This window comes from Pyrgilauda ruficollis, unplaced genomic scaffold (genome assembly GCF_017590135.1).
Source record: "Pyrgilauda ruficollis isolate IOZ18807 unplaced genomic scaffold, ASM1759013v1 scaffold213, whole genome shotgun sequence".
In the NCBI taxonomy this organism is placed as follows: domain Eukaryota; kingdom Metazoa; phylum Chordata; class Aves; order Passeriformes; family Passeridae; genus Pyrgilauda; species Pyrgilauda ruficollis.
Genome location: NW_024520651.1, coordinates 132,049 through 147,781, shown reverse-complemented (window position 1 = coordinate 147,781; position 15,733 = coordinate 132,049). Strand labels below are relative to the sequence as shown.

At 39.9% G+C, this 15,733-nt stretch overlaps 1 protein-coding gene across 1 annotated transcript in view; it reads right to left on the bottom strand.

Moving 5' to 3' along the window:
* LOC121353949 (integrin alpha-9-like) overlaps positions 1–15,733 on the bottom strand; it is a gene marked incomplete at its 5' end in the record, with an annotated part of 178,084 nt that overhangs the window by 34,727 nt on the left and 127,624 nt on the right. Inside the window, 3 exons of the mRNA XM_041468170.1 lie at positions 8,850–8,951; positions 10,637–10,756; positions 11,374–11,499. Coding sequence (XP_041324104.1) covers positions 8,850–8,951; positions 10,637–10,756; positions 11,374–11,499 — 348 coding nt within the window. The remainder of the gene's footprint in view (positions 1–8,849; positions 8,952–10,636; positions 10,757–11,373; positions 11,500–15,733) is intronic.

Below are 15,733 nucleotides of genomic sequence, written 5' to 3'. Positions count from 1 at the left end.
CTTCTTAAGCAGCAGACTGTCCCTCACAGCCAGTGTAAGGGAAATACCAAATAGAGATCAAACACAGACCTTCTGCCTTCCTTGTTGTTGGGGTTTAAGGTTCTTTCTCTCAAAGAATTTTTCCCCATATATGTTGCTAGGAGACAATAATGACCAGGTGCTTAAGACAGAGAAAAGAAGTGGCCACAGCTCAGGTCCAGCTGGCTTTTTACCTGGGGGTTTCTCTGGGAAGAGCAGAGATACTGCAAGAATTCAGCTGGGAAAGGAAGGGGTTAAGGCAGCTGCTAGCTCTCTCTCTCTCTCTCTCAGCTTTGGAGGAGGACAGTTGAGCTGGAGGGAATTCGCTGCCACCACCGGAGCCTAGCCCAGTCCTGCTTCTTTTGCCATGGGGTGAACCTCTACTCATGAGAGAGGCCCCACTGAACTGGGACCTTATTTACATCCTACCTCACTGAAAAAGGACTTTCACCATCCACTCAGGTGCTTCAGGGGAAACCCCAGGATCCCTGAGCCCCCTCCCCCTCCAAGGGAGCCTCTCTCTCCTAGCCATGTTCAAGAGCCCAGCGGTCACTGCCCAGCCCCCACTGGTTTTTGCCACTGCTCTGAGGTTTCTTTGCTACGCTGTAACTCACACCCCTGACCTGCAGGGACGCTCCACAATTCCAGCTACAGCTGCCGAGCTTCTGATACATCTCATCTACCATTCTGGGACTTTGCTCATCCCTGCATTCCCAGCATGCTACTTTAAGGTTCCTGCTACAGCTCCCTTTGCTATCCAGAGGGGGCAGAGGGATCGGCTGAGTGAGTTTGTAAGGGAAGCCCCCTCTCCATCCCTTTCTGTTGGCTGCATCCACCATTACCGTGTGGGGAGAGGCGGCCGAAACTTGTGCACAGCGCCCCCTGCAGCTGCAGGGGAATCATCTCACCTGCCCTGCCTGGCCATGAGCCAACAGCGCCCCTGCTGTCTGTGACTGCAACTACACCAAAGGGGCAATGGCTTAGAGGGAAGAGACAGTTTATTGGGATTTCTGTTCATGTTTGTTGTTGTTAACATTGTTATGGATGTTTGCCTTGTTATACATACATACATTAGTACATACACCTATTATTCCTTATCTCATATCTTTGCCTGAAAGCTCATCAATTTCAAAGTTATAATAATTTGGAAAGAGGGGGTCATATTTTCCATTCCAAGGGAGGCTCCTGCTTTCCTTAGCCAAGACACTTGTATTTCTCTGAAGCTTGGACAGATGATCTGATGTGGCAGTCCATTTTTCACAGATGCTAAGGTTAGCATCCATCTTATAGACACAGATCTTATGACTATTTCTTAGATAACAAGACATTAATTTTATTTTCCTTTCTGCCTCTAAAAAACCCAGTCTCCTTACATTTTAAGTATTGCCAACTTTATTGAAGAGACCTTTCAAGCAGTCTCTGGTGCCTTTTTTCCACTACTCAGCAAGCAAATGTTAACATACCACAACCTCCAGCACAACAGATCTATATGCACTTCATCCTGCCAAAAGACAAAACCAGAAAAAAGCTGCAGAGATGAAATCATATGTAATCTCTATAGCAAGACCTTCACATTTCAGGTCTGAAGCACACTGGCTAGAAGACTAGACTGTAGCTTTTGCAGTCACAGCTTGAGCTAATAGGGTAGAGCAGCAGCTTATCTATCCGGTTTCTTCTAGCAGTCTGGAATCAACACACATGCATAAAAAAACCCATTCATTGCTTTGTAGTTTGAAGAAGAGCAGGGATGTTGTGCATGTTAATGTCCCTAGCCACCTCAAGCCCTCAAAACTGCCTGCATTAATACACAGCAACTGCAGTGAGTTTTGGTGAAGAAAGTGCCAATAACAAAAAACCCAAGCCAAATCCAAATTGAATCAGACTCAGCAGTCAGAGTATAATGCGTATCTGGAGTATCACGAAGAAGGCAATACAGTCAGTGACAAGATGTCAGGGAAGCAAGCCATTCCTGGGGGGAAGGTTGAAGTCAGAGGGTAATTGGTACAAAAGAGAAATACACCATCTGCCACCTGCTGGTGGACCCACTGGCCATTGCACAGTCTCTAAAAGCTGTTCATGGGAAAACGTTGAATTCCCTGTCCTTTCCACCCCAGCAGCACAGCTTCTACAGGGTGGCTAACAGGTTGGGGAACACAAGGTAACCTCCAGCTCAGCATAATTCCCACAGCTCTGACCTATAAAGAACACAGAAGTGATAAGAGTAACTGATGCCAAAGATAAGGGGCATGGTGCTGGCAAAATATCCCAAAGAGGGCAGTAGGGGCAGCAGGTGGTTCACAGAAAACATGTGTAACAGTCACAAAATACAGAGTGGATTAGATGTTTGTTTTTAGACTGATAAAATGCCAGGGAAAAACCATAAAAAACATCACTGTCTTGACATATGAGGATTTTTAGTTTCATATTTATCTTTTGCTTTTTGCACTGTACATGCAGGATTTGAAAGTGGGGAAGCCCAGGAGGCAGTGCAGCTTGCCATTTAGCTTTATGTAGTTCACACCTCTATCAGGTTTTACACAGTGTAACTGCCCTTCTGGAAAATAACTGAGATTTCCACCCAACCACTGATTTTTGCAATGTCAAACACAGATGTACAAGAGCACCTACCGGTTCATCTTCTACCCGTACCAAACACTTGCTATATCCTGACAACTATATCTTGGTTAACAAATTATGAAGAAACAGAACTTTTGTTTTTAAGAAGTTTTAAAACACCTTATTTCAGTAAAGCATGTAAGCAAGAAGTTAACTGAATAGGAATTTTTGAAAGTAATTAAAGTTCATACTCTGTCAAAGCCTTTTCAGAAGAGGCACAGACACTGCACTGGTACTCAGAAAGAAAAGAAACATACTTCAGCAAAAGCTGATTTAAAATGCAAATTAAAAATTTTTAGTTTTGCTCATGTATATCAAATGAATTTTATGCATCAGCCTCATAAGCCACAGAACCATGGGGGGCATGGGCTTATTAAAAAAGTCTATTATATTTCTGTATTATCACCAAGATTATTTCTGTTTTTTCTAACCACACTGCATTGCTTTTTGACTTTTCTATTCACATACTATTATGCCTTGGGGAAGTTCACCAGTAAAGACACTATTCTCCTTTATGTCTGTACATATATGCATATACATCCCTTTTACATTGTCCTAGGTTACAATATAAAGATGTATTCTATCCCCATCCTCAAGAGCTGTTGAAACCAGGAGGGGCATTGTTTTTTCCTTATCTCCTGTTAATGGGCCCACCAATACATTGCTGCATGACTCAGAGGTAAATTCCTCTGGGAGCCATTTCTGTTTAATGGGCAATCAAGGACCCACTACATGAGTCAGAATGATATCAGCCCATTGTGAGATGCTCTGCTCAGGGGGGAGGAGCTAAGCATCCCCATATGGATATAGTCTGGGTTTTGGGACAGAACAAGCAGCCCTTACCCATTGTTTTCCAGAGGACAACAGCTACCAGATCTTTTCTACGGGATCACCACTTCAACAAGACCATTCCATCTGGACTGCTACCACCACCCTAACCAGCAGGATGTCTGCTTGTATTCTGACTCTGTCACTGGTTTTTCTTTTGTATTATTGCATGTATTTTGCTGGGGTTGTTTTTTGGTTTTGTTTTGGTTTGGTTTTTTTTTTTTTCCTTTTCCTAATAAATTGTATTTCTGAATTGGAATCAGTCATTGATTTTGCTTTCTAACCAGAACATACATATTTATTTATTTACATATACTAAGGAAAGCAGTATTTTCTTAAAAAATACAAACCTGAAGGTTTCTTGCAACCTGCTTGTCTCTATCCCTGGGAAAGTAACTGTAATTTATTGTTATTGTGTATTCCATTCCTTTACTCAAGTGTATGTTTCTACCTGAGAGACTGCAGTGTAAAGACAAGAAAATCTATAAAAGGAGTATTATAGCAGCAAATGGAAAAGTAACACAAAATTAATAACTTAACATGACAAAAACAATATGGCAGCAAATAATTTGCTGGCAAGGAGGCTGCAAAGCTGCTGGAGAAAGCTCCAGCCAGGTATTAAAAAGGTAAGCTAGGGAGAACTGGTGCCTTAAAATGCTGAGTGTTTCTAAGAAATGAGAGGTTGGCAGTGGATTGCTCAGTGGAAGAGGTATTCCCATATGCATTAAAAAAAAAAAACCAACTAGAACATCATGAAGGCTGTCCAGTACCACAGGCTGCTCCTTTCAATAGACATGGGGAACAGGCCAAAGTCAGGAGTCCTCCATGCTGCAGGCAGACAGCTAAAGCTTAGGGTCATGAGTATACATTTAAATCTCTTTGCATAGAATATGCAAATATATGCATATAAAGACAGCTTCCTAGCTTTCAGCCATAAACTGACTTTTTGTGAGTTGGTTTGTTTTTTTTTTTGCTATTGTTTTTCTCCAAAAATATATTATCATTGGAAACATAAACATACCTAAATTCTGAGCAGAAAAAACCCATGGAGGACAACCACTTGCCTGTGTTGCATTGTCTTGGTTTAAGACAATTTAAAGGGAACACTCTACAAGTTCTCCCCCTTAGTGTTAATCCCTTTCCAACAATAAGAAGAAACCAAATACTAGTAGATATAAGTGAAAAAATAGCAGTTTTCTAGCAAGAAAACCAGCAACAGGCAAAACAATGTCAGTAAACAATCACTGTTGTATTGTGCTGCTCTCTACATCAGCTAGCCGGGGAAAGAGAAGCAGCAAATCACTCTATACAAAATTGCTAAATCTCACAGACCGCCACCAGAGACAAAGAGAAACTTGAATTTGCAGAGTGACCCATCCTAAGATGCTGCCTGGCACAGATGAGTGTGTGGTTCTAAAGACAAAGGAAAAATGGCAGCAAACCCTCCCATTAAGGTAGGAGCTTTCAAAGCAGTTCTAGTGGCAGATAGGAATTGCCAGGGTATGTGGGATCAGTGTTCCCACTTGCTGCCGCCTCCTGACACCTGCTGGACGCTGTTAGTTTTGGTGTTGTTGCCTTGGGTCCCTACTCCAATGAAAGAGGAGGGAAGAACGGACTTTCAGCATGGATGCGTGGCGGCCTGGCACCAGACCAGCTCTGGCTTAGTTCTGTCCACAGGTGTTGCAAAATAACAGTAAACTCTGAAACCCTCTGAAACAATTTCTGATTGCAAAATGCAGATTCTCCACTTGCTACTGTTGCAAGTAGAGGCAAGAAAAGGCCAAGAGGCAAGCCAAACAGGGAGAGAGAGATCCCCCTGTGTCCCAATTTTTAAAAAGCCCTGGGCTGATAAAACAAAAAGCACGATACAACACACCACCTCCCTGTTCTGTTTTCTGGTGAGGGGGTCTTAAAAAGACAGTAACAATTTTGGGCATAGATAGATAGGGGATACAGTAACATTTTGGGTTACCCGAGATATGCATTAAACCTAGAGTGACTGAAATGGAAATAAAAGAACAGTGAACTCTATCCAGAAGGCACAAAAGGTTCAAAGGCTTGATGGAGCATACCTGTACTTAATGGATAGCACCAGACGGCAGCCTTCAGCTTTAAAGGTCACTGCGTTGCAGGACCTGCATACATTTTATCTGGGGTTGCCTTTTCATGCAGTCAGCTTTGCATTCCCTTACTTTCAATACAGGAAGACTCAGAGGCATTTGAATAGTTTTGTTGTAGTAAAATCCAGTTAATTCTTCCTTCCACACTTCCAAAGGAAGTCCTTTTGTTCCTTAAGAGCACTCCTTCTCTTCTTGCACACAAGCAGCGAGCAGAAAATGTGAACTCTTCAATCTGGTATTTGACTACTGTATTCTCTTGGAGCTTATTGTTGGTTTTGCTCATAGATGAAGAAGAAGAGAACCAAACCTTCATGGAAACTCATATGATGAAGAAAATAAAGTATGCCTCTTGAAAATATGACACCAGTTTCAGACAATATATACATATGTTAATACCACTGTCATCAGGGAGCCAAATCCAAACTCTGATCACCTTCTTAATGAGATTTGTCTAATATAAGAGCTCAAGCAGCCTATTGTAACCAGAACCAAAAATACACAATTAAAAATCACATAAAATCATATCCAAATTCAGAGAAATTATTTCTGAGAATTGCACAAGTCCTTTTTTTAAAAAAAAAACGGGTTAATTTCAAAGACAGCCTGCTACCCAGCTTAAAGATACTCACATACACTTTCATATCTCCCTGAAAAATTGTCTGTTGAAGTTTCTGACAGAGCTGGTGTTCATACGGGTGGTCCACTGGTATTTCTTATACTAGCATAAAAAATATCAGCCTTCCTTTTCTATTTCTCTTCCATCTCAATTTATCTTTTTTTACAGAGAGTTTGCACTCTGATGCTATACACTACAATGTAAAAGCCCCAATTGAAATAATGGTACCTGGTCCTAAAAAAACATTTAAATGTGATAATAAGCCCACATTTAGCCTTAGAAAGAAAAAAAGGCCTTTTCAACCTTAGCATGATAAAGTGTCTAAGAAATGTTAGGGAACACTGTCATAAACAGTCTCATACGAAGTTCATGCACAACTGTACAGAAGGAGCTGCTATCCTAATGGATACAGTACAGCAGTCTGTGGTTAATGGAGAGTACAGGATGACCTTTAAAAAGGAAAAGAGGGGGTTGAACAATGACATTTTCTTTCTCCAGCCTCTATTTCCAGCTAAATTAGTCGTGGCTTGCAACAGCTACTCTTCCCTTCTGCATTCCACAAGAAGAGAACACAGAAAAATTAATACCTTGGGCCAAGTCATATCTTAAATTTTTGTCTGAACATGACCCTGTGCAAAACATACAGCAATACTGAAGCTGGCATATGGAAATACCATAAAGCAGAGAGGAAATGGCACTCCTATAAGAAAAGACTTCAAACTACAGATTAATGTTACATGGCTACAACATTTCAAGCATGCTGTTTTACAGCTAGGGCTTCCCAGGAATTGGAAGCAAGCTCTTGTTTGAAGCTTAAGATAGCCTCCCAACACATACACAGTGTGCTTCATAATGCAACTCAAGACTTGATGAAAGGCTTTCTGAGAATAGAAAAGAACAATTTCTTTTTTTGCCTAACATTCTTTTCTTTTTTCCTCTAAGCATTAGATAACAATGAAATACAGCAGAGCCTGCATTCCTAGAAAAAAAGCATTTCTAAATTTTGAACACTAAAAAATAGCAATCCGACACATTTTACAATACCTGTCATTCTGAGATATTTTAAAACATTTTACAGTTGAAAATATTTGTCATAGAAATTCTGTGTTCTTCCATTTCAGTTCAGACATGGGGATCACAGTCAGGTGTTACTTCAGTCATGTTATAAATGGGTAATGCGATGGCTCTCACAATTAAGAGATTAATATTATGTGTATATTAAGAAAAGTTTTATAGATAGATAGTATGTTATTTTTATATGTTCTTCCCGTAGTCTTCTTTCCCTTCTCCCTTATATTGCTGTCAATAGTTGGGACATTTAGTGGAGGGCAACCTTGTTACTAGGAGATGTGGCATGGCAACACCTGACTACCAATCAGTTTGTAAGAAAGTGATCTCTACCAATGGATGGAAGAGAAGGAGTTGACTGACAAAACTTTGGGAGGGGCCAAGAGTTTAAAAAGCACAGCATCCATTTTGTAAATGAGTGTGTGGCTGCTGGTCACCAAGACTCTCAGCACTGTGAGATTGTTCCTTATTCAGTCCATTGTTGTATTTTTGTTAAGGTTTAATAAACTTCTGAAATTTTAAAAGTGAGCCTTGTTTGTCAAAAGTCATTAATGAAATTTTGCCATGCAATTGCAAGATGTGTTCTGTGCAAGCTGCAGAACTATGGAGTGGCCAAGCAATGTATTAACACTCATGACTGCAGGTCACTTATAAGGCACATTCCCAGCAATGGCTATGTTCTTAATTTTAACTTCCAAGCCTATTGTATAAAATGGTATAGAAACCTGACAAAAAAAGACAACAGAATGGAAAAAGAAGATTCTGTCATATAGAACAACTCCTTTTTCTGATAGGTCTAACTAAACAGATATTCAAGACTACAGTTACAGACATGATTGTTGAGGGATACATTGGTGCAAATAGCTGGGTTTGCAAGGATTGAGATGCTGATTTAAATGCAGATTGAGCCCTTTGTAGTAGCCTAAGACAAGAGGCTGTGAACTGGGTGGTGCCAGCCAGGTGAATGGACACAGACACAGCAGTAACAGTGAAGTGCCAGACTTTTGGATAACAGAAGGAAGGAAGACAAATGGCACCAAAAAGGTAGGAGGAAGAGGGAAGTCAGTGCAATATGTGGTATCAACTCCCACTTGATTTTTACCAGCTTAGCACAAGAAAAAAAAGTTTACTTACTTTCTGAAAGATTAGACACCTTTTTGCATTTTCACAGCTCCCAAAATATCATTAACACTTCTAAATATTTCATTCTGGCACATGTGAAAAGACATTGCTGAGGTTTCAAGTCTCTTCTAGGTTTTTAAGGGAAATTTGAATTAGATTAAAGCAAATGTTAACCCTAAATCAGGACCTAAACCTAATATTTGCATTAATACCTCAAGGATATTTTAGCTAGTACAACACAGATCACTCTGGTTTGACATAATTGCATTCACTCTGTTGACATGGTTATCACAGAGAGCCAAACCACAAAAACACAGTTCACAGTACTGTTAGTCTAGTCAGACAAAGTCTGGGCACTCTTGTGGGTCAGCCCAGGCATAAATTCTAGTTTGTATAGAGCTCTCAGTGATTTCCAGTCCACTGGGAAAAGGAAACATTTCTCTTTAGGTTTGTGTACTCACTGTTTTTTCTTCTGGGTTCCCATTGGGCACCTCCACAACTCTGAGATCATGGTCCATCTGAAGCCTTGCCCTTGTGACAAACTGGATGACCGATGAACTGTCCTGAGAAGTAAAAAGAGGAAGAACTGGACTTAACAACAACAACAACAAAAGCACCAACCCCCCTGTCAAAAAAAGCCCAACAAACCATCAAACAATTGCCAGTATAATAAATACACCCAGGCAATGCTTAGTGAAGGCTAGGTTGGCAGCTAAGTACCATCCTGGTTACAACTCTGCTTTGAAAAAATATACTTTATGCTCATAACAGACAGATATACCTGAGCACATTATTTCAGATTATAGCAAAATCAGGTATGTTAGACTTTAAATGCATACTTTGTATTTGGTTTGTTAATGTTTCCCACATTTGCCATGAAGCAAGACAGAGAATTTCCAATGACACAGGCAGGTTCAATATTAACTGTGAAAAATGTTCCGGTTTGTTTTTCAAGTGAACAGAAAAATGATATACAGAAACTGGGATAAACTACAATATATCCTGGGGGAGAACTTCTTATTAGAATCTGTGCATGGCAAATATCTTATTCACTATACAATTCCTCTCATTAATACATATTTCTCCAATAAAATGCCCAGTGCATTTTAACAGGCACATTTCAATAAGATGTCATTTCAACTTACACATTACTCACTTGTATACGGTTTGCCTTGGGAAGAGTATGTAATAAGTAGAAAACGGCATGCACTGGTGATACTCAAACGTGTAAACACTCTATGTCTTTTAAAGGAGTGTTGCTAAAAGTAATCTTAGAAGGGACCCAGCAATGGGATGAATCCTGGCTATTGCAAGGTTTGAATTTCCCAGAAGCATATTTTGCAGGCACTCAGTTACTTGTTTACGTATTTCAGCATTTCTATAAGCATGTAACAAATAGCTGAAACTTCCGGCCATGTCTGTACTTCCTTTTTTCAAATATGAACAAACATTAACAGACATACTGGTTTCAATTGGAAAACCTCAAGGCTATTAATTACTTTAGCAACTGTTTTCTAATAAGGGCTCTCTCTGACACTTTTTATCTCACAACTATGAAAGACAGGTTTATTTTAATAGGTTCATGTTATCAGCTTTCTCCTCCAATTATCTTATTCCCTCATAACCTTACAGCATCTTGCCAGAATTAGAGTCAGCATTTTTGTAAGTAAAGGAACATAGGTCAAAATGCAGTAAATCACAAAAAATTTAAAAGATTTACTGTCTCATTCAGCAGCTTCAGAGAAGACAGAAATTAACTGGCAACCATTTGTTTCTTGCCATAAATGTTAAGCTTAGCATTAATGTCGTCATGATGCATCTTCTTTGAATAATAACAATTTGAAGTATAAGTTACAAAATACTGCCACGTCTCTGTTTACACAGGAAGATAATACATAGCTGGTCACAGTTTACATTTACTTACATTTTTTAGAATGAAAACTTTCAGAAATCAATTAGATTTTCAGAAATCTCTAACCTAAACACCATGCACACAATTAGGGGTCTCATTTGTCATTTTTCAACGTATAAATTTCTGAACTAAATTTATTTCTATCTTAATGGGTAATGGGTAAGAACTAAGATTAACACCTCCATACACACTGTTAATAAGGAGATCTGTTTTGTTTGATACCATGATTATTTTTCACACACTAGTAAAGAGGAAGAAATGGAAGTTTTGAGTTCACTGGTTCACCTAAGCACACTTAAATTGGCATTGAAGACAACCTACAAAGAGGCCACGTACCTTCCTGAGTATCTCGGTATTCAGCAGCATGTAGATATTTATATCACAGGATTCTGCTTTAGGTAGTGAGCTTATGTTGCAGTGTACAATTAAACAAGATCTGCCTGGTCTTTCACAGTCCTACAGGAAATATGGAAAAAGTTGTTAGGCAAAGGAGGTAAAAATTACATGATAAATGATAAATTGTAAAATTCAATGATAAATTATAAACAGCAAACTTATAAACTTAGAAAACTAAGTTCTATAACTGCTATAATACAGCACTCTTGCACTGAAATAACAACTTTCAAGACCTGAAGATAGATGGCTACAGATGTCTGTGTGAAAGCGAGCCCGGTAAAATTCAGTCCTCTACAGTGCTGCTGAGCCAGGCAAGCATTCAGGACTGAAAGGAACAGGACTGCAGCTGCACACCAGCCCTTTGTGTGGGTCAGGCACCAAGTACAGTGCAGTGACCCACTGCCCCCATATGCCTTTGAGAGAACATGGGAGCAAAGGCTCTGGTTACCAAGTGTGTGCTGCCATGTCAACTAAACTCCTTTCCACTGCACTTCCTGAAACCTCCTATTTACTTTTAAAAAACAGACAATTACAATCACTAAATGTCCCCCCAGCACATCATCAGTGTTGTTATAATAATGAACTATCTGCTTCAGATCGTCATGCCAAACCATGCAAAATGTTTTGTAAAATATGCTGTATGTTCAAGTGGTGCCATAAGCAGTACTGTTTCTTACCAATACTTTTCTGCCAGACTTCGTGAAAAAAGCAAATATTGTGTGGAAAATATTTTCATTTTCTTGAGGAACAACACATGGGCTGTGGTTTCTATTGAAAGAACAGCTTCCTTTGTCCTGACCAACCTGCATGCACAATTATAAATCACAGTTATTATTCTGAATTAAAGAAATTATACAAGAAGGTTGAATTAGCCTGTCTGTAAAACCACACCTAAATCTGAGCTAAATGTCTGGACTCCTATTAATAGTCAAAAGACAAAAATAACCACCTCGGGAGTCAAATAAACCTAAAGAAAGTATCTGAAGTAGGCCAGATAATCATGCACTGGAAATGCTTTGACTGGACAGGATACGAATAAGTCTAACCTAGCTCACGTGTAGGTGTCTGTGTTCTACACGTCTGGAGATAGAGGAGAAAAGCCTCAGCAAAATACATGTTATGACATAGCATTTTAAATCAATAGTTGTCATTACAGAAATAGTAGGCAGAGTTTAGTATTAGGGCTTGTTAGAAATGTGGTTAGTAATTCGTGGAAATAAAAGATGTTTAAAATATATATGTGTATGAAACAGACTATTAGTACATGGTGGGGGGAGAGAAATCTTTCCTCAGGATGGAAAAACCGTGGCAGGATGGTGAAACCGCGGCAGGATGGCGAAACCGTGGCAGATGGGCAAGGAGGCACCGCGACATTTGCATTCGAAGGGAACTTCGGCTGCACGGGAGATGGGCATACACAAAGGCATGTGTCCAGTGACACCCGGGAGATGATGGCCCGGATGAGATACACATTTGAGATAACCAGAGCTATCAGCACCTGCCGTCTGAATGCCAGATTCCGGGAATTGGAGAAGCACATTGTTCAATTCCCGGATGAAGGCTTTGTGCAGCTTGGACTGAAGAAAAGACTGAACATGAATATGAAGACTTTGAAAAAGAGACAAAGGGACTCTGCCACGGGCGAATTAAAATGTATAAGAACCACGACCTGGGAGCAGCTGGTGTGGACGAGGGGAATTTGGTGCGATAGAGGCCAAATTCACGTTCACCCAGCTCACCGTCCGGGGGTGGTACGCTGTCCGATTGATTGGTGGCTGTTGGGACTGTATTACAGTCGCGAAATAAATTTTATTTTTAAATTTTTTTTTTAATTGGCTATTTTTCATTTTTCATTTATAACAGGCTGACCCAAAAATCTTCCTCTACATCAACCCGCACAAGTTTGTTTAATATTTCTTTGAGTCGGAAGCAGAATCTCTATGTTTTACCCCAATTCACAAAACTTGGAGGGGTGCTTTGTGCCTTTAAAAACAGGGGACAGAAACATGGAGCTTTCTCCCCTTCTTTCCAGGCTCTAAAGCATTTCAAATTCCCTTCAGCCGCTGCCATAGGCCATTTGCTGGGGATGGGACGGACTTGCCCGCTGTTGCCCGCAGCCAGCACACTGGAGGTCAGAGCCACTCCGCGAGTTCCAGCCGCTGCCGGCAGCCACGTGGCGCTAGGGAGAGCCCCTGGTGGGTGGCGTGGAGTAGGCAGCACAGCAGCATTGACTGCTTTTGGACAAAAATAGTTTTTCCAGATTTTTTTTTGTCCCTGTTCCCCACTGGTTATTCGTTTGGTGGAGCAGGGGCAGCAGGGAGTTTTGGAACAATGGAAGCTTGTTTGCTGTGTTGTTTCCTTCATTCTCTCTCAGCTGCATGGCCCAGGGAGGGGATTCTCCACCATTTTATCTGTGTTCCCCAGGACAGTCAGGGGGATCTCCTCCTCATTTGTGTGTGGGCGTTGAGCCATTTGCGGTTCATAGTTTGAACTGTGTATTTGTTGATTATTGCTGTTTTTGTTAAGTAAACTATTATTTTTTTCATTTGTATCTCTTTGTATTTGTCTTTCCTTATTAGTGGAAAGGGGAGAAGTTAAAACTAAGGGGAAACAACTTATTTCAGAGACCTCACCCTGTAAATTGTCTTAAACTAAGACAATAGCGTTACCTTTTGCACTACCTTTTTTTATGTTTTGGCCAACTCATGTGCATCCCTGTTTATATCAGAACAAGATAAATCTTTGTGTCTAGGCACTAAGTCTGTTATTTTATCTTTAGCAGAAATAATACAAATCCAGCTTTTTGAGTCATTAGCTTATTCACTTTCCCAAGAAAGTGGATGACAGAGCCAAGTAAGATTTGACAAGTACCAAACTGATAAAATGAGCTTCAGTCAAGATAATCTTGCTCAAGAAAAGCCTTCTCACTTTTTGCAACTTAGGAATATTTACTGAAAAAAAATTACCAACATTTAAGAAAAACTACGACAACAAAGTACCAGCAAATTCTTCCTGCTACTATTCTTAAAGCCTGTAAGTGAGAGAGGGAGATTTTCTCACAAACCACCAACTGACATTCTTGCACATACTGCTGTTCCTCACATACTCTGATAGGATAAAAGACTGAAAACTTGTACTTTATTCAATTATAAATCCTTGAAAGAGGGAAAGAAAAAGCTGTTACAGATACAAAATTACTGCATACTCTGAGTCTGATTCAGTATTACACCATTTGTGTTAAGTATTGTGAAAAAAAGAAACAAAACCCAAAGGTCTGTCTAGATTTTAAATACTATTTCCAGACAAGTGATATCTATGTCTCTTTGAAAGTGATATAGATCACCTGTCTGCTTCACTGGCCCACAAATTCTTCACAACCTGTTCTTTGCAGTATTTATTCACAACATGACAACGTAATCTCTCCTTACATTCCCAACATATATACCCAAAGTTTACAGTCTCCTTGGGCTCAACTGAAGATAAAGACTATGATTTGTCTAGGTCGACTGAAATGAGTTTTCATTATTTAGTTTAGGTAAGAGATTCACAAAGCCCACGGACATTTATTTCTTTGATCTTTCACAGGGAAATTAGATCCATATCAACTGGAAGGCTTATGTTAAATTAAAACCAGCAAAAAGTTAGGATCTATTGTGATAGATGAGTTATGTGATGACTGACCCTCACAATTAACAGACAAATATCATGTATGCAAGTTAAGAAAAGTTTTATAGATTTATAGTTATGTTTTACTCCTTGCATTGTTACCAAGAGACAGCCAGGGCTGGGACATTTGGGAGGGTCAGCTTGTCAGTATGGTGACATCTGCCCTCCAATCAGGATTTGAGTAAGAACTCTGCACCACTGAGCAGCAAAGAAGGGGTCGATGGACAGAACTTTGGGAGGGTTAACGGCTTAAAAATGCTTGCCCATTGTGTGGGCAAGCTCATGGTGGGGAAAATCCTTCGCTCCTGGTGCCGTAGCCTTTTCTCTATTCAGTATTCTGTTGTATTTTTGATAAGGTTTAATAAACCTTTCTAAAATTATGAAAAGTGAGTAGCTATTTCTCACGTCTATTCAGTACTTGTTCTTTATTCCTGAAAGTTTAAATTACAGATGCCATTAGATTTATGCAAGAGATACAGGAAGGACAGTGCAAGTTTCTGTACTGTACAAGCTTTTGGCTTGTACAGTACAAAATTCCTAAATAGTCTTGATTGAGATCTTGTAAAAGTACAGTGTAAAAATAAGCCAATGTAGAAATGTCTTACAAGACTAAAAGGAATGGTCTAGCATGAAGCAACATAAACCTTGTCCTTTCTACTTGGAAGTTACTATCTTCTCTTAAACTGAAGATTGGCATCATTTTTAAAACACTTAGGTGAAACAGAGAAAGGCACCTTCAGAGGATCAACTCTGAACTTGGAAATACCTTTTCCTCTCCCCCAACTACACAGCAAACCTATATGAGGTGGATTATAAATTCAGTGTTTCAGTCCCTAGTAGGAGGGAAGCATGCAAGAACTAAGCACCTCCTGTTACCTGCACTGTTCTGGAACAGATCGTCAGGTCACCTATACTCTGTTTTAGCAGCCAAAGCCAGTGGCTACTTCCTAGAAGGCAGACACTGCTATTTGGCCAGCAGAATTTGGGGGAATTCAACCAGGCAGAAATTACATTACACTCATCTGTGTACCTGTAATCAATCAGCATGTGCTGACAGCCAGCAGGTGAGAAAGGATGCAAGGTGGTTGAGCAGCAATCCATTTCTTTTAGCACTCTTGGAAGCCACAGAGCCACAAAACGGGGAAAAAAATTAACAAAAAATTCTAAGTGGATGGATCATGCTAAGGTAGAAGCAAATGCATCCTTTTCAAAGGACTGGCTACAGTTGATTTGGTGGGATATTTTTTATGGTTTTTGGTTTGTTTGTTTTGTTAGGATGACTGTTGGACACTTATATTTCACATCATGTGTTATTCTCAATTTTTACATGCATAAGTAAACCAGCCAGAAAAACTTGTGGCAACTTTTCAA